Genomic DNA, 24,207 nt, shown 5'->3' with positions numbered 1-24,207 from the left:
ACACAAAAATGTTGAACTGAGACTTACCCAATAAGCAGACAGCTGGGCTTGCATAGCAATAAACATTAATTTTAATCTATTGCTTGTAAAAACATCCAAAGTACAGAAGTTAGCAACCAATTAATTTTTAGCCTGCCCATTGTTTTCTTTACCCAGTGGAAACAATCCATAAAGCTTTAAAATATTTTTTGGGCTACCTTGCAAGAAAACAGCTTTTCTATTTTAATTAGGAAAGAGTAGCCTTCAAAATGGTTGAAATCTCTCCAGTTTGGAGTCCGTTATAAGTAGCTTTAGTGCAAGGGACACAGGATATGAAATAAGGAGAAATCAAATGCTGCCTCAGGAAATAATATTTTAGATCGTTTTAGTACAGTAGCCCTCTGTAATGCTGACCCAAAAAACTGTAACCTGCTGATTCCTGCAGTGGTCCAGCCAGAAACTCAAAGTAATCCTGAAGGTTCACATCCTGCTGTTGCATTCCCAACTGGCCAGAGTGGGGATGGAAGCTCTTGCTTTTGAGCCCAATGCTTTTCTCACACATTCTGCAAAAACACTGAGCTGCTGAAGATCTAGTAGAGAGCAGATGGTAACAAAATTTGTGTAAAGGTCTTTGTTCCATGTCCACCAGTTAGCTGTCTTTCACAAAAGTTGACACGAGCAATGTCAAGATCTTTCCTGGTTTATATTACCTTCAGTCATCCCCTTTAACTTAGCAGTGCTTTGTAGTCAGACTGAAGATGTTGGTGATGGTTACCTTCTGTTTAATCATGGAGGAAATAAGTGATTTTTCTAAAACTCATTCCATCTCCATAAGAAAGGAATGTTTTTCCAGGTTGCTCTAACTGTTCTTGTCTACTGCCCTCTAAGCCCACAGTGAAATTTAAATGCCGAAATTAAGATGTCTGGAGAAAAAAAGGTTTGAAAAGTGTACTGGCTGAGAAAGCTATTGGTCAGTACACAAGTGAGCAGTAAAGGTCATGGTTCAGCTTATGGTTATTATCCTTAGCATATGGGCTAATAGTATTTCATTGCCAGAGGGCTAATGGACTTTTGCTTTGAATGCGTTTCTTTACTAGACCTGTTGGAAGGGTTTTTTATTTTTTCAAGGGATCAGTAAGACCCAGAGTTCAGTACCTCTTAAAGATGTATTTTATTTCTTCAAGAAGAAATAAAGTCTGCTTCATTTTCTTTGAGTTTCTTTGTACTGGAAAAGTAAGAAAAACACCGCTTGTCACATCAGTGTGCAGGAGTGTCCAATATCCATGTTCGGACATTATTTTCTTTGTTTATCTCTGTAATTAAAAAACAAATTAAAAAAACCAAAACAAACCAAACCAAACAAAAAAAGCCCCCACAAACAAACAAAAAATCAAAACAACACCACCACAAAAAAACCCCCAACAAAACCCAAAAAAACCCCACCAAGAAAAACCAAACCAAAAAAAAAACCAAAAACCCAAACCAAACACACAAAGTGAATAAAGCTGTCCCCATGAAAACTGCATGGAATCAGTTGGGGGACTTGCTGTCCTTAGAGGACCACATTCTGGGCTGGATTTCTTTTCCAGTAACTTTGATCTGCTGATGATATATGGATGCACCAGCCATCTAGCCATGTTCGCTTGTAGCCCACTGCCTCTTAGCCTCTCTGATAACAGTCGTGTTTTAAAATCCTTGCAGTTGTTGCCCTTGGGGAATGCAGTCAAATATTTCCAGCCATTATTAATCATCTTTGAGATACTGGATAAAATGCATTTCTATATTTTCATTTTCTGAACCTTTTTACAAAAGATTGGAAGCCAGGTCTCTTCTGCTGGATCAGTTTTCACGTTACACAGACTGTGCTGAGGGCACATCATATTCTCAGTTTCCAAGTAAGTTCATTTTCCAACTTAAACTAGTGGGTTTTTTCCTATAAATCTTCTCAATGGTAAGGAAACAGTTACATATCTTGACTTTTATCATAATTCTTTTAAATTTTCCTTTACTGGTATCACAGAGGTGATGGCATCAGCCTTAAAAGGTAGGCAATATCATTCTAACACTGTAGAACAAAACTGGGGGGGGGATCCATTTTTTGTTTTATGTTACAAGGGAAGGTATATAAAGGTACAAAATTGTAGGCTGGTGAAGTTAGTTACATCCTCTAGGAGAAAACATGATATGATAGTAAAATCTTTAGACTTTCCTGTGTGCTTGCTGGTGTCCACATAGTTCTGAATATGTAAATGTGGATGTGTATATGTGCTGTAAAATTCAGTAATTGAGAGGAAAATAAAATCTCTAGAAAGGAGAAGCTGGAAAATAATTCGACTGCATTAGTTATCAATTTCCTCTGCTTTGCAAAAGCTCATTTGAAATTTATTTACAGTAAATATTTTTATTCCTCCATTTTCATACTTTTCTTTTTGCTTTCCAGTATCTGAAGAATGTTGGTAAGCACTGATTCAGTGTTCACCTTAGATATAACAACCTACTAAGAAGTTCATCAATATTGAATGTTTTAGCATTAAAGTAGCACAGACCCACTGAAATTATACATGACTTACGCAAAGGAAAAATGCATAATCATGATTTTTCATTGAGTTGTGAAATATCATTAGCAGCCATCACAGCCTGAACAATTCAAAATCAGTTTCTATTTCAATTTAAAATGAAAGAGTTGGCTGTTGCTCAAATATTCTATTGTTTTCTAGGCTATATATAATCCTCAAAGTTCATTGTATCCTTGGGATCTGGCTTGAAAAATAGCTGATGTAAATCATTGCCTAAATTATTTACCTAAGTTATTTATGGGCCTGCCTTCACTCAATTGGTAGGAAGTGCTACCTCCTCCCCCTATTTCAAAATTCAGTTATATTTAATCCTGCTGCTCCAAGAATGAAGTATCTTAGCATACTCTGACATGTATAAATGCTTGTTCCCAATCTAAGTGTTAGACAGGACAGCTTCATTAGCAGTCCGTGGAAGAAAGCCTTCCCAAGTAAAGAAGGACATGGAAGACGGACTAATCTCTTAGTTTCTGTTGTGAGGGGAGTCAATTATGACAGTCAGTGTCATGTGCACAGCAAACAGAATGGCTGATGGAGGATCATGCAGCCATTCTCCCCTTAAGTTAGGTATGCCATCACCCGAGGTGTTGGCTCCACAAGGTCTATTACCAGAATAAAAAGTAACAATTCCTGTTGAGTTTCCTTCACTGCTGTGCAGCTACTAACAGGAAAACAGGAGCTACCTCTGAGTTTTAACACACCACATGTTTGTGTGTACAGGAATTTTCATCCCAAATCAGCCTCAGGGTCTGCAGGTCTGAAAATCAATGTCTCATGTAACTTTTTTCCCCTAGTTTTCTCCAAACATTTGACAGGACAGGAAGTGTAATCCTTCAAAGGACTTAAAGTATAAATCTGTTACACTGTTTCTATTTCCCAGTGTTTTGTATAACTTCATCTGTAGGAATGCACCATCTAATCTGTTGGGTGACCCAAGGGAATATTGTTTAGGTAGTTGCATTAGTTTGTATTTGCTGTTAACACCATTTTTTGTTCATATCCTTGTTTGTCTCTCTGAACTATGCTCTGTTCTTCTTTCTTCATTCAAATGTGCAGAGTTCAAGAGCCAATTTATAGGAGCTTTCAGAATTAACCATTCAGTAGAAATCTGCTGTAGTTTTACAAAATAAAAATATGTTGATAGCAAGTTAAAGTAGACTTGTGGTGTGAAATAAAAATCTATAGTACGATTTTCTACTGTGATACCTCTATTAAAAAGTTCTTCTTTGTGTAATGGTTCATAGTGAAGTTGCTTCTATTTAAAGCATTGAGTTTGATCTTGGCTTTGATCTAAAGCTTTTGATCTTGAAAAAAGCATGTTGTAGCAGTAAAACAAAAAGGGTAGGAGAGAGGGTTTTCCTGGGTTTTGGTTTTGGTTTTTTTTTTTTTTTTTTTTTTTTGTTTTTTTTTGTTGTTTTGGTTGTGTTTGGGGGGGGTTGTTTTTTTTTTTTTTTTTTTTTTGTTTATTTTTTGTTTATTTTTTTTTTAAGTGATAAAGGGATACTGTCAAGATATAGCACACACTAATTGGACCTATCTTTATTTACTTACATTTGCTTGCAAAACCATCTAATTCTATATATAGCAGGATTTGCTCAAATATATGCTTTAATGAGCCCTATTGTTTTACAAGAGCATGGATTTTCTTTTGACGCTTTCAGGAAATTGTTGTATATAGCACAGAGTATATTACTTTTTAAATACTAAAAATACCTTTCTATCATAATTTTAAGTATATCGAGTTTGATGCAGTCTGTCCTTTATTGTCTGTCATTCTAAATGCTAAACACAAATCACTAAATAAAATCCTAAATTAGGAATTTGTAGTGTGCAGATTTTGCATGGCTGACATTACTTCGGTGTCTCCCGTCATGGTAGAGCTTGCATACCCTCTTCAAAGAGCACAGAAACATCTGTCGAAGTCCCATGCCTAAATTCAATCACCTGCTTGCAGTCTCTTAACTGGAGCCGCGATCAGGGGCTTGCTGTGCTGTCACATGATTAATAAGCTGGTTTGGTTCTTGCTTTTAAGGCACATTTCAGGCCCTCCAAGCTAATTTAATAGTTGGATTCTTCAGGTATCGAGCAAGCACTGCGGGAAATCCAAAGCACTTAATGGTGGTGATACTTTCTCTCTGGAACCAGCCCCATTAGCCCATTCCTCTGTCTGTAAAGACCTGGGATAGCGGGCGTTTATAGGAAGGTTAACAGGAAAGCGTTTGTCATAATGACAGACTTAACGGGAAAGCGTCTCTGCAAACTAGACCGTAACCTTGCGACAAGCGTTCACGCGGAGGTTACGAAGGGCCGTCCCGTCGGCGAGACGGTCGGCAGCACCGCCGGGTGGTCCGCGCAGCTCGGCTAGGCTGGCTGTTCGCACCGCCGGGGCGCGGAGACCCGGGGCGCAGAGAGCCGGGCCCCGCCTGACGCCGGCACTCGCCGGCGGGGCAACACTGGCGGTATGTCGCGCAGGGCCGGGGGAGGTGCGGAGCCGCTGGTCCTTACATCTTTAAAGCAGACTCCTCCTCTCGCAGAGATATGGAAGCCGGAGGTGGGGGGCGGGGGACCCTGCGGAGGTGTTTCATTTCCGACCGAGGGCTGCGGTGTGCTGCCACTGAGGACGGCAACGGCGGCACGGCACAGCATGGGATGGGATGGGACGGGACGGGACAGGGCGGGGCGGGCGCGGCTCCGGCTCCCGCCCCAGTGACGCTGTGTCCGGGCCGGGGGGCGGTGTCGGGCGGTGCGGGATTGCCGCAGCGCGTCCTGTCCCGTCCAGTCCCGTCCCATCCCGTTCCGTTCCGTTCGCTCCCGGGGCCATGGGAAGCGGAGCATGAGCGGTGATACTCCGCGGGCGAGCCCGCCTCAGCGTGCGCTTTCTCCCCAATGTAGCCTTTGCTGGAGGAGGGTGAGACGTGGAAGGAGAGTCGGCTCGTCCAGCAAGTGAGCGGCGAGGTGAGGAGAAAACCTTCCGCAACTCTTACATTGCCCCCCACTTTGTTCCTTTGCCAGTCTGCTTCCCGAATTTTCCACCTGACGCCCGTCGCCGCCCCCGCCATGCTTTAAAACATAATTGTTTTCGTATTGGGAATAAAACCATTCGTATGGGGGAAGAAACTCAAGAGTTACTTCTTTATTAAATAATAACAACCCCATCGTCTAAATTTGGCATTGGTAGTGTGGAACAACTTTGAACTGGGTGGCTGGAAATAAACCTCTTACTTGAAATAGAAGGTGTAAGAGATAAAGCGCAGAGATTTTCCTCAGGATTTTTGCACACCGCTGTGATAACTTTCTGTCTAGGTTTCCATGTAGCAACCTGGTCTGGCATCAAACATGTTCTTGTGCGCAAAACCCTTAAACTGAAAGCTCTAAGATGAACACCACTTCCCACTTTGACCATGCACAAGTAACTAACCAGATCACCTAAGACCATGTCATTCTAGGTGGGAAAAGTGCTTTTGCTCTTCGTAGTGAAGCAGTGGAAAAAAGTTGTCGAGAGTCTGTTTATAGCTTCTTACTAATGTTGAATAGCTGCACTTAGGTCACATCTTGCTAAAAAAGCACTATGGTTTTTAATCCAGGTCACAAAATGGATTCAGACAAACCAGATGATGAGAAAAAGCGGCAAAAAGAAAAGAAGGCTGGATGAAGTTGTTTTCCAGAAGGTAAGAGTTCCCGATGTGGTTTTGTATAATGGGATGAAGGGTGGCAGATCCGAAATGCTTTTCGATGACAGCTTCTTAAACTTTTATAGAAATGTTTTTTAGCGTCTTCAACAAGGTGATAGTGAAAAGGCGTTATTGATAAAGTTTCAGTGTCACTATGTAATTATAGTGGAAACAAATTAATAATCTTTTCAGATGTCTGTAATTTAGAAGACAAAACTTCCTCAGAATGTTCCAGTTTTTAACTGGATGTTAATGTTTTTAACTGGAACATTCTCAGGAAGAAAGAGAAGAGTGCTTCCATCAGAGAAATCAATAGCACTTGAGAGCTTTTGACAGGACCTGCACTACTATGTGCAAATGTTCAGTTACTGGTAACTAAGAAACAATTTTCATTGTGGATATTGGGACAATAGATGTGGTCTGTACATTGAAACAAATGTTCTGACTATGCTGTTGTCACATCATTCAGGGGGTGAGTTTGGAAATACTCTATTTGCAATGTAGATTTCAATTAATGAAAATGTGCCTACATGGTTATTTTTGAAATTACTACAGAAGATTTTTTAACCTGAATGCAACCTAAATTAACCTATCTTTAAACCAGATATTTTTGATTTAGCTGTTGTGAAACATTTGTTCTGTACTGTTCAGTTGACCATTTAAATCACAGTGTAGAGGGGTAAGTAACTAGTCGACACTTTTGCTAAATAGCTGTTGTCTGGAGGAAAAAAATGAACAAAGATGCATTTCCAAATGCATTATTAGAACTAAGGTTTTTTCATTTGCTTTGGTTTTACAAACAGATTTGTAATTTTTTTTAAACCTGTTACCTTTAAAGGATTAAAATGGCAGTGTGTTGTTTTGCTGTTTCGACAGTGCTTCTAGAATGCATGATGAATCATTGCTGTTTCTGTAGCCAAATTCTTGCTGATAGCGTGGCTGCCAACTCCTGGATGTGTTGCCTTAGTATGGGCATTGCAGTATATGACAAATGTCTGCGAAGTGCATTGTTGTGTGTGGGTGATTTACCAGCTCCATGGTGAGTTAAAAAACCACCAAATAGCATCCTGTAATTCACTACTACTATTACTTTGTAACTGGAATACATTGTTTAGGAAAGATGTTTTGTGATGGTGTGCTTTAGAATGACATGATCTAAAAGGAGGTAGCGTAAACTGTTGCACCAAATAATTCCATTTCTCTTTGTATTTTGGTATGTGAATGTTTGTTTGCATGTATGTGTAGCATTTGTGTTTACAATCATTTTAAGAGGAAGAATTTTAAAGTTAAAAAAAGTATCACTGTGTGAATTAGAGAGCAAAATGCATTGAGAGTACATATAGCCCTACTGCAAGCTATAGTCTGCATACATTTTGATGTAATTTTTAAATGGTGCAAAGTAGGTTCCCTGCTACATCTTAACACTAGTCTTAAAGGTACCTTATGCTGTTATACCTCTTCTCATTCTTTTCTATAGCAGAAGGCTTCCTTAGTGCAAAACCCCTTTGTACCAATAAAATTCCATTTCTGTTGGGGGAGGGGGGAGTTGTTCTACTGCTCTGTACTGTTAGAAATGCGAAACCTAATGTGTAAACCTCAGATATAGTCATTGGGGTTTTTCTAAACAGTAATTCTTGAGTAAGGTCTGTGAGCAGAAATGTGAATTAAAATTGAAGGCAAGAATACACATTGTCTTCTGGTATTCGTAAGTATTAATAATTCTTGGAGATTCAGTGCAGATTCACAGCACTGCATTGACAGGGTACTTAACCACATGGAAAGGAAAAGGCATAAAAACATCGTGTTTTGTAGTGAAACCACTGATGAGGCACCAAGGGTGAGATTCCTCATGTGCTGGAGAGGTGCGATCTTTGCAATGGTGGCGTCTCCAATACAGTTAGAGACAAGAGAAGAGAAAAAAGACAAGGGAGCTCGCTGGTGCTGGCAGATCTTTATTGCATTGTTTGGTTTAGAGTTGCTTACAAATAGGTTTCGAACATGGCACCAGTTAGTGTGGTGCCCAGTCCATGTGGGTGGTGCTAACCTCTGTTCTGCTAGAATTCTTGATTTTTAGTTGTGTCTGTATTGGCTTGTAGCAGAAATGGCATCATAAAGCAGTGCAAGTACTTCTTTAGGGATAAACAAGACGAGAAGAAAGAAAAAAGCAAGTAATGGAAAGTAAGGCACCCTTGAAAAAAGTAGCAGAGGTAGGAATAAAGTCCTGGAGTGAGAAGAGGGAGGTGAGAAGCAGAGGAAGAAGTAAACAGAGAAGTCAGAGCTGGTACCAGCTCACATCAGAAGTGTGATTAAGATAAGGATACTGATGTATTTTGCTACATGTAGAAAACTGAACTTCCCTTTGATCCTGCTTATCCTTTCCAAACAAGCACTAACTTATTAAATGTAGCTTCTAAACTTTCATGTGCCTGTGCTGTCCGATTTTCCTCTATCAATTTTTTTCTTTGTGATAGGAAGTCCTTTTTCTAATACAAGATGGATGACTTTGCTTTACTGAGACACCACCAAATCAAAGCAACTGCTTCTGCATCCAAGTACAAAATCTAGGACAGATAACTCTGTATGGAATAAGTGAAACAGAATTGTGGAGGAAAGGTTGCTGACAACTACAGGGGAATTGCTTCTTGAAAAAAGTTGCCTTCTAAACAGTTAAGTGTGTAGGAGCTGACTTTACATACATGTATCTGTATTTAAAGAACATTTGAAGATACTATGTGCTGGATAAGAACTGTAACTGGTAGTGTTAACTGCACTTGGGGGGCAAATGAACCAGTGGGGAAGCTCATGTAGAGAGGTGTGGTGCTGCTCTCCAGTGTGGATCCACACACAGTGGATTACAGCAGTGTTAACAAATTCCGTGGTTGAGAAAGACTTTCTAGTCACGTAACTAAGGGCTCTTGTTCTTTTGCTCTTCTCTCAGATTTTTTTTTTTTGAGCTTTTTTTCCCATTCAACCTTTTTGCTGTTCTGTTTCTGAAGTATTTTATTTTTTCTTAGCAGCTTTTATTACAGCAGCTCTTTCCTCTCCTGCTTCTTTTTCACCCCTCTTTCTTTCTCTGTGCTCCTTTGTCTCCTCCAGTCACCTTCAGTACTGTTCACCTCCTTCTGTTTACTTTCAGTCACTTTTTCTAAGTTACCTTTTGCCCACCTTGATTTCTGTTTATGGTTCTCTGTATATATCCTTATGGCATGTGCGTACACATATGTAAGCTTAAACACACTCACCCCTTGCATTTCTGCTTTTGTCATCCTTCCTATTCTCATGCATTCTCTTCACTCATTTCATCTTACTCTGTCTCTTCATCTTGTCATTTTGCTGGTTAGCACATCTAGTTTTGGTTAAAATTAGTGTTGGTTTATTTATGAGGAGTGTGATAGAAATGCTAAGTGTTACTATTATTTTTGTTGCGACACTGGGGACAGCCTGGTTGGAAAAAAAAAAATTCCATTATCTATGCCAGTGCTGGCTGTTAGGCAGAAGAAAATAGTCTTTCAATCAGTCCAGTGGAATTGTAGCAGATGATCTGTATCTGCTGTGGAATTTGAGAGGAAAATACCTTTTTATTAAGAGACTAACTCACTTTTATATGAAGTTCAGTATAAAATAAAAAAGTTGCTTTAAAAGTATGCCAATGGTAGAAAGTGTCATAGGATGAGATACTAAGGGTACACAGTAGTTAGGGAGAGCACTGAAATATATATGTTTATATACCAGATAAGGAAGATGATTTGTGCAAATTATCAAAATTGCGTTTGTCTCTTTCAGTTTTAGTTTGTTTCTATACTGAAACTTTGAGGAGTAATTCAGCTTTTCCAGAATAATTTCTGCTGTTTTCTCAGAAATACTGTTTTCACATGTTTAAAATTTGTTCTCTAGTTTACTAAAAATGTAATTCTTTGATTTTTTTTCCTATTGATTGTTGCAATTGATCATTCTTCTCACTCGAGAGATTTACAGTTGTCAGTATTTGAGCTCTGTTAATAACCTGAGCAAAAATTACTTTGTTGAAATAGCTGTTAAGTTTCCAATTAAAAAAAATAAACCAAAGCAAAACCAGTTGTGATATGTATGACTAATACTAAATGCTGTAACTCTTTTGTGCCTTAACAACAAATTCACTAGTGTAACTGAAACACGAAAAACAAATCTTGTAATTCATTAAAATTAATTGTGGTGTTATACTTCAAATAGAAAATATTTTGAACTCTCAGCAAAACATAGGTAGGGGGAAGAAAATATAACATGGTAAAAGAGAGCTTTTATTTAACTAAGGAATTTATTCAGGAGTACGTGCTGCTGCTAATTTATGTAAAGGAATATTAACATACAGTGCATTAAAATTAATTTGACTTTAATTACCATGCATTTTTTGTTTCTTAAAATTAATGTTTTTACTTGATTCCACCAAACAGAGAATCAAAGCAAGGATCAAATCTGAAATACATCTCTTGAGCTAGTGCACTGCAAAGTGCTTAATAGCTAGAAGAAATACGGCAATAAGTCCTCAAGTGTTTTTCAGAGGGTGTTTAGTGGAGTCATTTGCTGTACCTTACCTTTCCAAATTCTGTTAATCTCAAAGAACTTCTAGGAACCCTGTAAATGTATTAGATGGCCTTCACTGATTACAAATAACATTTAATTCTTGTGGCAAATGGGTATTTGGATGGAAAATTTTACACCCACGTCATGCACAAGAGCTGAATTGCAGTAGATGTTGTTAAGCTATCCCAGAAATAAAGCCTGCCATTTAAAAACACTTTTCCACTGAATACATATGAATATAATTTTAGGCCATTAAAACCAAACATTTTCAGCATTTAGTTTTCCATCCCTGTAAAAATGTCTGTAATTATGGATTGTTTGGAAACTGTAATTGTACAGCTTCAAAAAAGTAGTATTTTTTAGGATATTACTGCTTCAGAGTTCACTTAAGAAACACTTAATAGAACAAGAAAACTATGTGAAAAAAATTCAGAAATTTGAGTGGAATTTTTGGTTGAGCCATAATAATTTTAAAAAAAATTAGTCCAATTCCAACTTCAGTACAAGCTCTATCCTACTTGCAGTAGTTTTGTGTCAGAATCTCAGTTTAGTTTTTAATAGCACCCATCTCTCTTAAGAAGAAAGTGCTGTTGCACGGCATATTTCACATTGAGTGTCTCAGATGGGTATTTTTTTCATGTTGTCAGAAAGTGAATGTTACTCTTAGGCCACATTCAGGCCACATTTTTATGTTCGTGTGTATATTAAAATATACAGTGTATTATATATCTATCAAAACTATTTATAATAGTTCTGATTGTATTTATGTATTAGGCCACATTTCAGTGAAGCAACTTATGAGCATGCATTCCTTTCCAGTCTCTGAGATGAGCATTTCTAAATTCAGAGAACTCAGGCCATCATGGCCATGTGTTGAAATAAAGTTTACAGATAATTATATCACTGTTAAGTATAGCTGTCCAAGACAGCAGCCATTCTCTGCAGTGAAAGGTTATGGTAACTTTAACATAAAACATAAGGTTTGTGTGGGAAAGAAAAAGGCAGTTTTAGTAGAGAGGTTTTTTTCCTGTTTATTTGTAGGAAGAATTAGTTACATGCCTGTGATGGGGCACTGTTTGGCAAGCTGTCATTGGAGACATTTTAACGAGGCAATGTTTGTGCATGATATCATATGATACTAAGAAGATGAATTATATTACTGAGATCGACTAATGCCACTAACTTTTCAGTCTGCGGCTGTTTCTAATTTTAAAGCCAGATTTTTAGTGGTTGAAATGTGCTGTTCTGTACCTTAGTTTACAAATACCTTTTTTCTTTAATAAAACAGGAAATGGAAAATTAGAGCAGTTTTGTTCTTTATAAAATATCAGAAAACCATGAAGTATTTTATCATTTTTAGTCCTTCTCAAATGTCTGCCTGCACCAGTGTTTACAGTGAATTCTGAGGGGTGATGTAGTGTGTTTTGGGAGCAGAAAGAAGGCTGTCCCTTTCAGGGCATTTCCAACTGGAGCAACTTAGTACATTTGGAAAAAAGTGATACATTGCATTCATACACTGCATAAGTTTTCTTCTACAGAATTTCCTATGGACTTTTTGTTAGTTGAGAATATACATTCGTGCATGGCAGCTGAATAATCCATTTGATTTAAATGTCCCCAAGTTCTTCCTGATGTGATTGACTGTAATGACTCCAGAGGAAGTTTAGCGGTCTGCTGGCGCAAATGTGTGCTATATTTCGGTTTTACATGTGTTTTATTTCAGTCTTACATTTATTACGCATTGTCAGAAATAGCCTTAATAAGTTTTTGATAATGAGTCTTAACTATTGTCCTCATGTCTTTTTCAGTTTAGGTTATGTTCACATACTGTATAGTAAAAGCACATGTATAGCAGTCTGTAAGTGTGGGCATAGTTATTGAAAGAAATACATGAGCACAGAAGGCAAAGGCCGGACCTTTATAAAACCAGTTAAAAAGGTTTTGGTAGTCATTAATCTACTTTTTGATGGCTATAGTACTAAAAATAGTTATGAGTACAACTTACAGTATTGTCATTCTCTCTTTCGAGCCCCCCAAGAAGCTTTGAGCAGGAAGGTAGCTCACTGTTAAAAGCAAATACATGCTTTGTTGCTTTAATTAAACAGACGGGATTGAATTCTTAAAGGTGTGTAAATTGTACTATACTCGTTTGGTCAGTGCTGCATCTATATTCTTGTGTCACTTTTCTTGTGTGGCCAGATTGAGTGACCACTTAAAATTGTCTAGTTCCTCTCACCAGACGATTCGCTTAAAGGTTTTGTGAAACCCAGACCAGCATTTGAAATTAGACTACAGTATCTCAACATTAGCATGGATCTTTATGCTATATAAATATATATCTATATATGGTATATAAATACGAAAAGTATTTTTGATCTCATAAGACATATATCTCATGTCTAATACCTGTCAGTTTATTGGAACTGCAGTCTCACTGCAGTGCATGAGTGAACAGAAATTGTTTTTGTTTTCTCTTTGTACTGTTGAGCCAGGTTATTGTCCTACATCAAGGTCGACCCAGGCCATCTCCATATCTGAACAGCATTCTTGAAGCACAGGGTAATGATACTTCAATTTTCCATAATTTTGATTCATAAATGATTGCCAGTAAGTACAAGAAATTTGTTGTTCTCCTGTGCTATAGCTGTGTTTTTGTTAACAATCATTTTCAAGAGAAGCTTTTATTTTTATCCAGAAAAATTGCTGATGGAAAAGAAGCTTAGGCAATTATGTTGTTCTGTATGTGTAATTATCCCTATTCTGCCTTTAATTGAGGCATCCATTGGGCATTTTCATTGAAACTTGTTAGTGCTCTAATGCTGCCATGTTCCTGTAAGAATTGCCTGTAAGAAAAGCCCACATAAAGGCAAGGCAGAATTGCTCTATCATTTCTGGGAGTCCTAACAGACACATGAGGGGGAAGATGTTATGACTGCACCAACCACAGGAAACACTTTTGTTGACACTTCGAGCCTGTGAGACACAAGTTCCTAAGAAACTGGATTTCATTACTTTTGCTCCTTACAAAATTTAATGTTTTGGTTTTATGAACTGTCTCCTATGTACTCCAGGTCGCATGCTCCAAATGTGGTGAACACCCACATAGGGTGTTCTTACAATTGCAGTTACAAACTGCCTTAGCGTTGGTTTCCTTCTTCACTCCTAACATAAATAGCTGAAAAAAGGGGGCTTAGGACTTAGTTTGGAAGACTGATGACTGCCTTGCTTAAGTTCTCTCGTCCTTAAGTTCTTGTCCTTAAGTTCTCGTCGTCTCGTCATATTGCAAAAGGAAATGAGGTAAAGCTAGAGAATATTAGATGTTTGCAGGCTCAAGACCCTGTTTATTTCAAAGAAAATATTACCAGCTCAGTGCCAGTTCTGCATAACTGTGGATGTCTTGCTTTTGTTTAAATTTGAGATATTTCCCTGTGTTTTGGCTGTACTTCTGACAAATTCATTGAAGCCACTCATGTATTTAAATGTTTCGCTGAATCAGGCCTTAGTCATTCATCCTCAAGATCTTCTTTCCAAGGGACCACTGTTCTGACTGAAGAGGAGGTTTTACTTCTCGTTGCCCAGAGTGTTTTAACTGGGAGATGTGGTGTATGTAGGGACCTCATTACCATTGCATGAGCTACCCCAATAACATGTAACATCTCTTAAATTCTCTGTCCTTCAGAATTGAAATTAGAATGTTTAACTTGATTTTACAGATTGTAAAGCAAGGCATGGAGGTGCTAGGTAGCTTGTCCAAAGATACCCAAGAAAGTTGAGCAAAGCAAGGAAATGGATTGAGGTCTTCAAGTTTGGTCTCCTAACACAAACCTTCACTTGAGCATTTTCTCTGTTATGAACACTGAAGATTAAGCCAGACAATTTTCCATTAAGCAATTAGTGGTCTATGTGCCAAAGTAAGGGTAGATTGGTGATATTTTAACCTGGAGCAGAGATGGGAACAGAAGCTGGTGCTGTGACTTCACCCCTTCAGGAATACCATGAGAGGCCCAGTGCATATAGCAGCGTAACTGGAAAGATGAAGTTAAGCATGGGATGATTTCATTTTATCAATATTTATATTGCAGTAGAACATACTTTCTAGTAATTAAGTTAGTGGTTTCTGATTGTAAATACCAAATATAAGTGTTGGCTTTGAGTGTATTTTAAAGGATAATAATTTAATGGACAGATATTTACCTGTTTGCCTTTGACCATCTAAATGAGTTTATGCCGTCCTGTAACTTTCAACACAAAGGGAGATTAGAATAATTAGTAAAGGCTTGCTAAGTCATGTTTTTTTCAGTGCAAGTAGTTTTGATTGTAAAACTTTCAGGCATGGTATGATAGGGTGTTGGAGGCATGATACTTTGTTCAGAAGGCAGAAATGTGCCTGTGTGGTGTCTTTACCACACTGAAGGAGGTATGATGGACAAGTTTGCTCCTGTCTCACTAATTTGGAAGTAGTGCAGAGCTGGAACCTATGATAAAGAACAGTTGCATACATAATTCTTTGCTGTAGAGGTATGCTTATCCTAACGATGTATGTTGCTTTGCAATTATGTAAGACAAAGATAGAGTGAAGTATTTTGTGTGAATGTCCTGTGTAGTGATCCAGCCTTCTTGTATAAAGTGGCATGCAAGTAATTACCTATCAGGTTCTATTTAATTAAAATAATTAAATCTGATCAGACTGTTGGATTCTGTTACGGTTTGTCAGGGACACAGGGACTTTTTCTGAAAACAATCAGTTTTGTAATTCCAGGTTGTATTTCGTATCTTGCACTTGTTTTTCATCAGTTAAGGCCTGTGAATGTCTGGAATAGGAATTTGTTTGAAGTGTTTTTAAAAAGGGAGGTTGTGTAATACCACTGACCTAGATGGCGTGTAGACACTAAGTCTTTTCATTTGTTTTCTCTTGTCCAGAGCATTGAGACAGGAAGCATTCTTAAAATTATTTTTAGATTTTTAAAAGTCAACCTTGATTTCCTCATGTAACAGTAATCCCTTGGCTAGGCCTGAAAGCAATATTGTTTACTCTTCCATAGTGCCATATGCTTGCGATTTTTTGCTTTATTTTGGTGCCTGTGTTTTATTTTTTAAAGAAACTACTAAGAACCTTCAATTTATATTGGATTGTCGAACTGTTTGGGTGCAGAGGAAAGTGCTCTCTAATGTATCCATGATTCTTCTCATTGTGGGTGTAAATGACAATAAGTGGTTTGATTTATTGTAGTCTAGTGACATGATCATGTCTAGAAGATCATTTTCTTGCCCTATAATTATGTTGTCTTTATGACATTGTATTTGTTGTGACAGGAAGACGATTGAGCCATTAGGAGTCAGGAATTTTGGTTTCCTTCTTAGCTTATATCCTGCTTATTTCCCATCTAAGCATTCAACTGAGAAGTGAACTGTAGGTCACTTTACACCTAGGTCATGGCGCTGCTGCTACTGCTTTAATTGATGTATCCCTCTTTTTAAACTAAAGGGAAACTGAGTGCATCAGAGCATTTCTCTAACCACTACCCTTGATCTTCATTCTGTTTCCATCATTAAAATCTGTGAGCCTTCTACAGAGATGTAGTCTTAAACATGCATAGATTGCAGAATTAATGAAGCTTACTCTCCTTTCTTCTACAACACGAATGGGAGCGTAGGCTGCTTCAAGTTCTGAATCTTTGTAATGTAAAAATATACTTGGCAAAGTGTTCTGTTACTTGTGACGCCATGTTAGTATTTGTAAAACTTACTGAGATTGGTACATGGGGTGACTGTTGGAGTTCTGAATTCATAACAGTCACAGTTGTTAGAGTTCCTGTTTGTTGTTGCTGGTGTCAGAGCAATTATTTATGTTTTCAAGTGAAGGAACTTAAATATCGTTCTTTATGCTAGATATTGGCTTGCCAGTATCTTATTTGTATTTGTCTTGCAATACAACTTGATGTTTCAAATAATATGCTAGCCAGTGTTTGACTGTATTCCTTTCATCAACAAAAAGCTAGTGTTTTTCAATTTATGTCTTTCGAAGTGATCTTCATCTGAATGTTTTTATTACCCTCAAACCTTAGAATAAGCCAAATTATTAAAATGTTGTAAAAATGTCTTTTCATGGCAGAAAAAAATCCATTGTGACTCAACAAATCTGAATTGAAAAAGAGTTACTTTTAAAGACTATTAAGTGAGTTTTACTTGCCCATAACATTGTAAGTATCCGTTAAAGTTTATGAAAAGCTGGTTATGGACATAGAAAATTAACCCTGGATTACTCACCTGCAGATTTAAAAAAAATTAAAAAACCCACACCAAAACCCCCCACCTAGTTCGATATTAATTACACAGAAGTAAAACTGGAAAGTGAAAGACATTGGGAAGTTGGATCAATACACCATCAATTTCATTATTGTGATTCTAGTTATATTTACGATTTTTATAAATTTGTAAGTCACAAAATGGGAAGTGACCAAGCCATGAAGTGTTACCAACACAAACAATATCCTTGAGATACTAATGCTCACTGCTACTCACATGTTGGCTGAAGAGATCTTGGTAGGCATAGGAAAGGAATTGTAGTAGGAGAGTCAAAGTGTGTTCCCCATGCTTAGCCAATACCTGCATTTTCCGCTGGGGAGGCTTCTGTTCTCCTGTGGCAATATTACAGACAGATCTGCAGTTGGCCTTCAAAACACTCTCAAACTGGGCATAGAAATAAAGTTGCTTAAAGTTACAAGTAAGGAGAATTTGGCTACTAAATTATGTTTGCTTTTAATGTTAAGAGGTGGTGATGGGAATGAAAAGATAAATGAAGGGAATGGCAATTAAAAGATGCCCTTACAAGGATATCCTTCATATTCTGGAGGCTAGCATATAATACAAGTGGCTTTTTTCCAGTTTGTTGAATTTTTTGCCATCTTGGCTTAGTTAAGACTGGACTGGGTGGGTGTTTTGCAGTGCAGACTCTTTCCAAAACACTGGCAAAGATTTAACAGTAAATCCAGCTGAGTTCCCCTGAGGGTTTGAGCTGAAATTCTGACTTTCATATTAAATTAGGCATGGTCACAAGAGAAGAATTATTTGAAGTTTTTATGAAGCATGTGACTGACAACAGGCAACTGGGATGTAAATAGTTTTCATGTATGTTTTCTTTGTTGGGTCAAAAATATATTCAAGATACAGAAGGTTCTTATTTATGGGACTTGAGAGGACATAGATAAAAAGATTTTAAATGCTAAAAATAAAAAAACCCTCAACCCCCTCAGATGTTTTCACCCACGTTCTCTTCCCTTCCTTCAGGATTTCCCTCTTCCATCTCCCCTCTTTTTTTTTTTTCTTTCCCCCTAAACACCTTAAGCTTCACACAACCGTGCCATGTATTTCAACTAGACAACATTTGGGAGTTTTTTGTGTTTGTTTTTGTTTGGTTGGTTTTAGGGGGTTTTTTTCTGTTTACACTTCAGTTGTCTCTTTTTTCAAATACTTAAGCAAATGTCTTCAATGGCCAAATGGACTACCTATTTGTTTCCTTGTCCTGCTTTGTGTTTATATTGCTGTGATTTTTTATGGTAGGATGCTGCAGCTATTTCTGCTGGTATTTCATGTTATATTATGAATGAGAATCATGAAAGAAATGTCCCATGCCACTTCAGGCAGAAGTTAAACTTTGAAATGACCCATCACCACACTTTAAAAAGTTTTTTCTTTTCAAGTCACAATTGTGCTATGCTTTGGAAGGAACCATTTATTTGATAAGTTCAGATTGATGTGTGATTAGAGAAAACAATGTTAAAAATTCTGGCAGTCAGTCACCTGCCTACACTTGAGTGTTTTCCATGGTTTCTGCTGGATTATTGCCTTGCTGGTGTCAGGGTTAGCAGTGCTGGGTGCTTTCAGCGAAATGAAAAGTAGAGGTCTCCGTCATTAAGTCAGTCTTTCCATAGTACCATATTTACATAGCAAATGCAGTCCTTTTGTTTTCATTTCCTGTCCTGCATGAAATCGCATCTGCCTGCATTTTCACATTGGTTTCTTACCGTGTTCCCTGGCCTTGTTTTCCGCATTGCTTTGTAGGGAAGACTTTTTCCTCCCCTTGCAAAAAAGGGTGAAAATCTATTTCTAAATAGAGAATGTTTATAGATACACTACTATTATGAATACCTGTCCTTTACCTGATTTAAACCTCTGTTTAGCTTTTTTCTTTTGTGGTTTACTTATGAAAAAATGGGGAGAAGATAAAAGGTTAATATCTGCACTTGGCTTTTTTTTTTTTTTTTCCTTTTTGTACCATTGTGCATCTGTTCTTGTGGAAGATAATGTCATATAATATAAACTGCAGAGAACTGGTTCTTCATGAATGTGCCTGTGAGAATTTTTTTAAGGATTTTAGGCATCTTTGGATGCAAGGAAAATTCTAAAAGATAAAAACTGAAATTATATTGAGAATGTGGTGATTTCATTTTAGCTCAAATACGAATCACACCTCATGAAAGTATCTCCACTTAATCTGCAATAGAAACAGGATCAAAATTGGGAAGTGGGGATTACATGTGGCCAAAAAACCCAGTACGTACTGGCTCCATCCAATAGTTCTCCCAGTTATTTTAGATTCTAAAGGAAGGTGCAGTCATCTTCTGAGGACTAGTGCTTTTGAAGTAGGCCTTTCTGTTACAAAGTAGGCTGTTCCAGAATAGGGATGGGAGGGGGGCTTTACCCAAGTGAAAACCGAGCAACTCTTAAATGTTTACCCAGATCAAATGTTTTTACAGTTTGCTGACACTTTTGATAACTGGACTGGGTTTCTGAAGAGAACAGTGGCTATATAGAACCTTTTGTTTCTTGATTGAAGTATGGACAAGATAAGCTAAAAATTAGCTGTATCTAAACGTTGCTGAGTGTTTTGGGTGAGGTAAGATACTCCCTATTTCTTCTCGGTAGGAATGGCTCCTAAAACAGCTAACAAGAAAGTTGGTGTTGCTTAAAATCTTTTTTTGTTTCAGCAAAAGCCAAAGATAGGATAGAGCTGAAGATGCATATCAACATGTGAGGCTCTGAATTGATGCTAATTCTCTCAGCCTTATATTTTTTGCAGGCTTTAAAGGCTTTCCCACTGGAAAGGAAAAAGATCAAGTTTTCCTCTATTTCCTCTGGGGGTTTTGTTTTAGGTATTTATTTTTTTTATGTGTAGCATTCATTCTATAAATCTGCAGTCTGTACAAGGAGAGAAGATAGTTTGAACTGAGCAGCATATAAGGACAATATTTTGTGTATAAGCCAGTCAGTGTGACTGTTCAGTCGAAAAGCTCTTTTAAAATTGACACCATTGCTAGGTCTAGTTGATAGGATGGTTGGTAACCTGTGGGAGGGCAAGAAACAGCTGACTACCTGTCAACAGGAGCTGCTGCACTTGAAGTGTGTGTAAGAGAGATCATTCACTAAGAAGTAGTGGATGAGTATTTACAGTCGTATTATAAGTAACTGTAAGACAGCTGAGAGAGGTGCCTGGTTATTACCTCAAAGAGAAGAAAGAATTAGTTTAAGAAAAGCCAGTACGGGAGATAAAGCTGACTTTAGCTAGGATCCACACTGTACAGTTTTCAGGAAAGGAGTAACTGTCCTTGTTAAGAAACGCTTTGTCCTAGATATGTCTCCCAGTGGGTGCTGAGGGTTCACAGCAGTTCCAACCTTCACAGCCTCCTGGCTAGTTCACTATTAGGAAATTTCTGCATAAAATATTTTGAGTTTCATATTCTTTCTAATGTCTTGGCTCCCATACAGAAACCAAATTTTACAATCTTACTTGACTACACTGCTTTTAAGATTAGGTAACAAGGGGAACCCTTTTGAAGTATTTGATTCTCAGAGCAGTCTGAAAAGCTTCTGAAATGCAGGAGCAAGGAGCTTGGGGGTGAAAAGACACCTTACAAATGACAGCGAGAAGTAGAATCAGTACACACTGGGATCTCAGAAAAGTGGTTTGGGATTAACTAACTGCATATAACTGATTATAACAAAAAGCAAATGGGTTGAACCTGGACTTCCCATTATTAACATCATGAAAAGTGTTAAAAATAGAATTCACAGCAAACAGGATGTCTGGTCATAAGTGTGCAGTTTCAGTTGTCCATTATTTATGCAGTTGACCTTCTGTGCTGAGATCAGAGAGCAGTAAGGAGCCTCGTGACTATGAATAAAAATCCCGTTTAATCTGATCACACCAACATGGCAGCTCCTGGAAGGAGTGGGTTAGACATATAAGGGTAGTGTGGAGAAATGAATTAGTAACTCCAGAGAACAGTATATATGCTGCTCCCACTCTGGGGATGATACATCCTTTCTGAGAAGCTGTAGTTTTACCTGGAGTTGTGGCCATTGGAACTACATGTTTTCTTTTTGATGCTAGTCTTTTTTTTTTTTTTTTTTTTTTTTTTTTATTATTTTTATTTTTCTGATATTACATTTGGAAATAGACTGTTGGGAGTAGAGAGACTTATTCCAAGTTCCTGAACTTGTTGAACGAAATGAATTAACAAACCTATTGTTTTGTGAGACAAGCTGTGCTGCCCAGCCGAAAGGACATAGTGAGCACTTAGTGCACCATGGGAAGTGTTCCCCATGACCATTTAAAGTAGAACTATTAAGAAAATTCTTTTTTTGACCCAATAGACAGACAGGCTTGCCTGCAGCTTGAAGTTTGGGCCAGGCTGCACTGACGTTTTAGCACAGTGAAGAATCTGTGTTCACAGTCCCTGCCTATTGTGTGAAAGCAGATGAGAGAGTTGGGGTGGCTTGTGGGAGCTGGAGTGCACAGGGCCATTCTTACTGACGTATGCAAACACTTTTTATTTGTGGTGTTGTGAAATGTGGTCAACTGTGCCAACGTACTTAGCTGAAATTAACCTTCTCTATTGTGTGCTTTTCTATTGTTCTGAAAACGTCCATCTCTTTCAAGTGGAGAGCAGACTGCCCTAAGTTTTAAAGAGCAAATCCATGAACATAACAAAAGACAAGGAGAAAGTATCTGAGAGACTTATTTTTAAGAGTTGATAACAAATGTTGAAATTGTTGAAAATAATGGTAGCATGGTTGCATAAAAAGGAGGCTTAAGAATAAATATTAAAAGCCCTAAAAATATGTCTATCCCTTTTTCAGTGTTTGGATTAAACAGACTGTTTCAAACTCAGCCTATCTCAGTTTATAAACATTTTTTCTTAGTGCTCAGCTGACTTATTCTGAGTAATTCATTTGGTATTTTTTAAGAATTCCTGAAACTGTATTTAGTGACTGTGAATGTGTATGTAATTTCGCTGAATGTTATAGAAAATTGTTTTCCAGATAAGTGTACCTGGGTGAATAAATGAAATAATAGTACTGATAGAGGCTCCGAAATTTCTCCAAACCTGATCTGTGAAACAGCTGCATGTCAGTAGTAGACAAGACATGTCTGGAAAATGAATATGGTTGCCACAGATGGGTCTCCTGGAGAGAAAATAAGAAGGGAAGGGAGGAGAGAAGGAATTTCTGTTACTTTGTATTGATTTGGGTCTCAATTTTGTGATGATTCACTGAGATGAGTAAACCTGTACATACAGATCTTCATTTTGGCTCACTGCCAGTCTCTTAGGGTTTGGTAGTGCCCTACTTTCTGATTTTTCTTTCTCTTCCTTTTAAAGGCTTAAAACATCAGAAATTCTGTTGCGTATCAACATATGTATTAATGGCATACTTGAAATAGAAGTTATTTGAAATACGTATTCCTGGCTAATTTCGCGTTGTCTTTTTGCCAAGCCGTTTGTTTACTAAACCTTAGAAAAGAGAGATATAATTTTCAATTAACTAAAGGAATGTACAGCATTCAGATACCACACCCAGCCTGCTCAGGAGGACAATGTTTTTTTTGTGCCAACATGCCCTTGAATAGTTAAGGGGCAGGTTTTGGATTGATGTCAGTTTATAGTGGAAAAATACAAGACTGAAGCTATTGCTTGAGAAAGCAAAATGTGTAGGTGAAAGCAAAACACTGGAAGAACATGCGTTACAAGAGGTATATAGCCTTCTTCAAGAAATGTAATCATATTAGTGGAATGGGATTGACAAAGAGCTTTGGTCAAGTTTTGATTTCCTCTCAGACTGGGCGAAGCTTTCTCTAAGATATTATTTATATTCTTAAAGAAGGCAGAGTGTATATATATACACACGCGTGTATATATATGTGTGTGTATATATATATATGCTTTGGTTTTGCCCCCTTTTCCCCAAAAACCAAAAAGAAATGCTGTGTTTTAAAAAATAGAATTGTCATTTTTAAATTTGTTTCATTATAACTTTTGTAGTTTAAAAGAGGCGAGGTTTTTTTAAAGAAATTTGATAATAGTGTTTTTTTGACCTTGTTGAGAAAGCACAATCAACACCTTTAAAGTCCTTGCCTCGTCCTTTGCAAGAGCCATGTCTTTTCCTGTGCCATCTATGTTTCAGCAAAGTAACTAGCCTTGAGTGAAACCACACAGACATTTGGGCCTGTGACAGCAAAGGATGTGAATTGAATTCTGAAAAGGTGGGTTGGTCTGCAGCAAATGCATTCAACACCCACAGAAGGCTTCCTTCCTCCCTCCCCACCTAATGTCCTTGCCAGCTGTCCCTGAGCACTGCCTGTTCATGTGGGCGGGTGTGGGCAGAGTTCCACTGACTTCTCTTTCTCAAAAGGTATGCTAGGGGTGCAGCAATCTTTCCTCAAGAATGTGGGGGGACATCCCACAGCTCAGATGTTGTGAAGGTTATTCATCAAGTGTAGAAGGCAGGTCTCTAGGTACATGAGGCTATATGCAGAGTGGATGGGCAGGGTCTGCATTTCTCCCTGCTGACTCTGAAGGTGTGCAAGAGCCAGCTTGTTGCAACCTCTCCTGGCCCTTTCTGCTCCGCAGCAGCTGTAGCAGTTCTCCAGAGGATGCCCTGGCAGAACCACGCAAGCATGGAGGGTGTTGCAGTTCCTCACTGCGACTAATGCTAAAAACTGGAGCTAGAAGCTTTTAAATATTTGTTTGACTGCCCATGTTACCCATTTGTATGCTCTGAAGTGATGAGGCTGATAAATTGCATGACTTCAGGGAGGAAACTTTTAAGATAAATACCAGAAAAGATGCCTAGTATGCTCTTTAATAAGTTCTGGCCCTAAACTATCACTGTTTTCCCTTTCCCCTCCCTCTTATCTCTTGGAAGTCATGAAACTGAAGCTTTTTATATTTTGTGCATATCCACAGGATAATGAAAATCTACAAATACTGCGTTGTCAACCAGCAACACATTACTGATGGCAGGTTTTCATAGAATAGGTCATTAGCAGGCAGTTCTCCGTTCTGGATTGATAATAACTGGGTTATATTTTAATGGACCACTTGGCCTGATTTAAACTCCTTCTTCTTAAATGTCAGTAGATACTT

The 24,207-nt window shown here is 38.0% G+C and overlaps 1 protein-coding gene across 11 annotated transcripts in view; it reads left to right on the top strand.

Moving 5' to 3' along the window:
* AOPEP (aminopeptidase O (putative)) overlaps positions 1-24,207 on the top strand; it is a 192,976-nt gene that overhangs the window by 109,146 nt on the left and 59,623 nt on the right. For 7 of the 11 annotated variants that reach the window (XM_030511716.1, XM_030511717.1, XM_030511722.1 and 4 more), the window contains 2 exons: positions 5,445-5,507; positions 6,137-6,220. In XM_030511716.1, the coding sequence (XP_030367576.1) occupies positions 5,445-5,507; positions 6,137-6,220 (147 nt within the window). Of the gene's footprint in view, positions 1-5,444; positions 5,508-6,136; positions 6,221-7,099; positions 7,235-8,694; positions 8,850-13,275; positions 13,388-24,207 lie in introns of those variants that run through there. The other 4 variants (XM_030511721.1, XM_030511723.1, XM_030511724.1 and 1 more) reach the window with 4 other exon arrangements.

This window comes from Strigops habroptila, chromosome Z (genome assembly GCF_004027225.2).
Source record: "Strigops habroptila isolate Jane chromosome Z, bStrHab1.2.pri, whole genome shotgun sequence".
Lineage (NCBI taxonomy): Eukaryota > Metazoa > Chordata > Aves > Psittaciformes > Psittacidae > Strigops > Strigops habroptila.
This window is presented reverse-complemented; position numbering and strand designations above follow the sequence as displayed.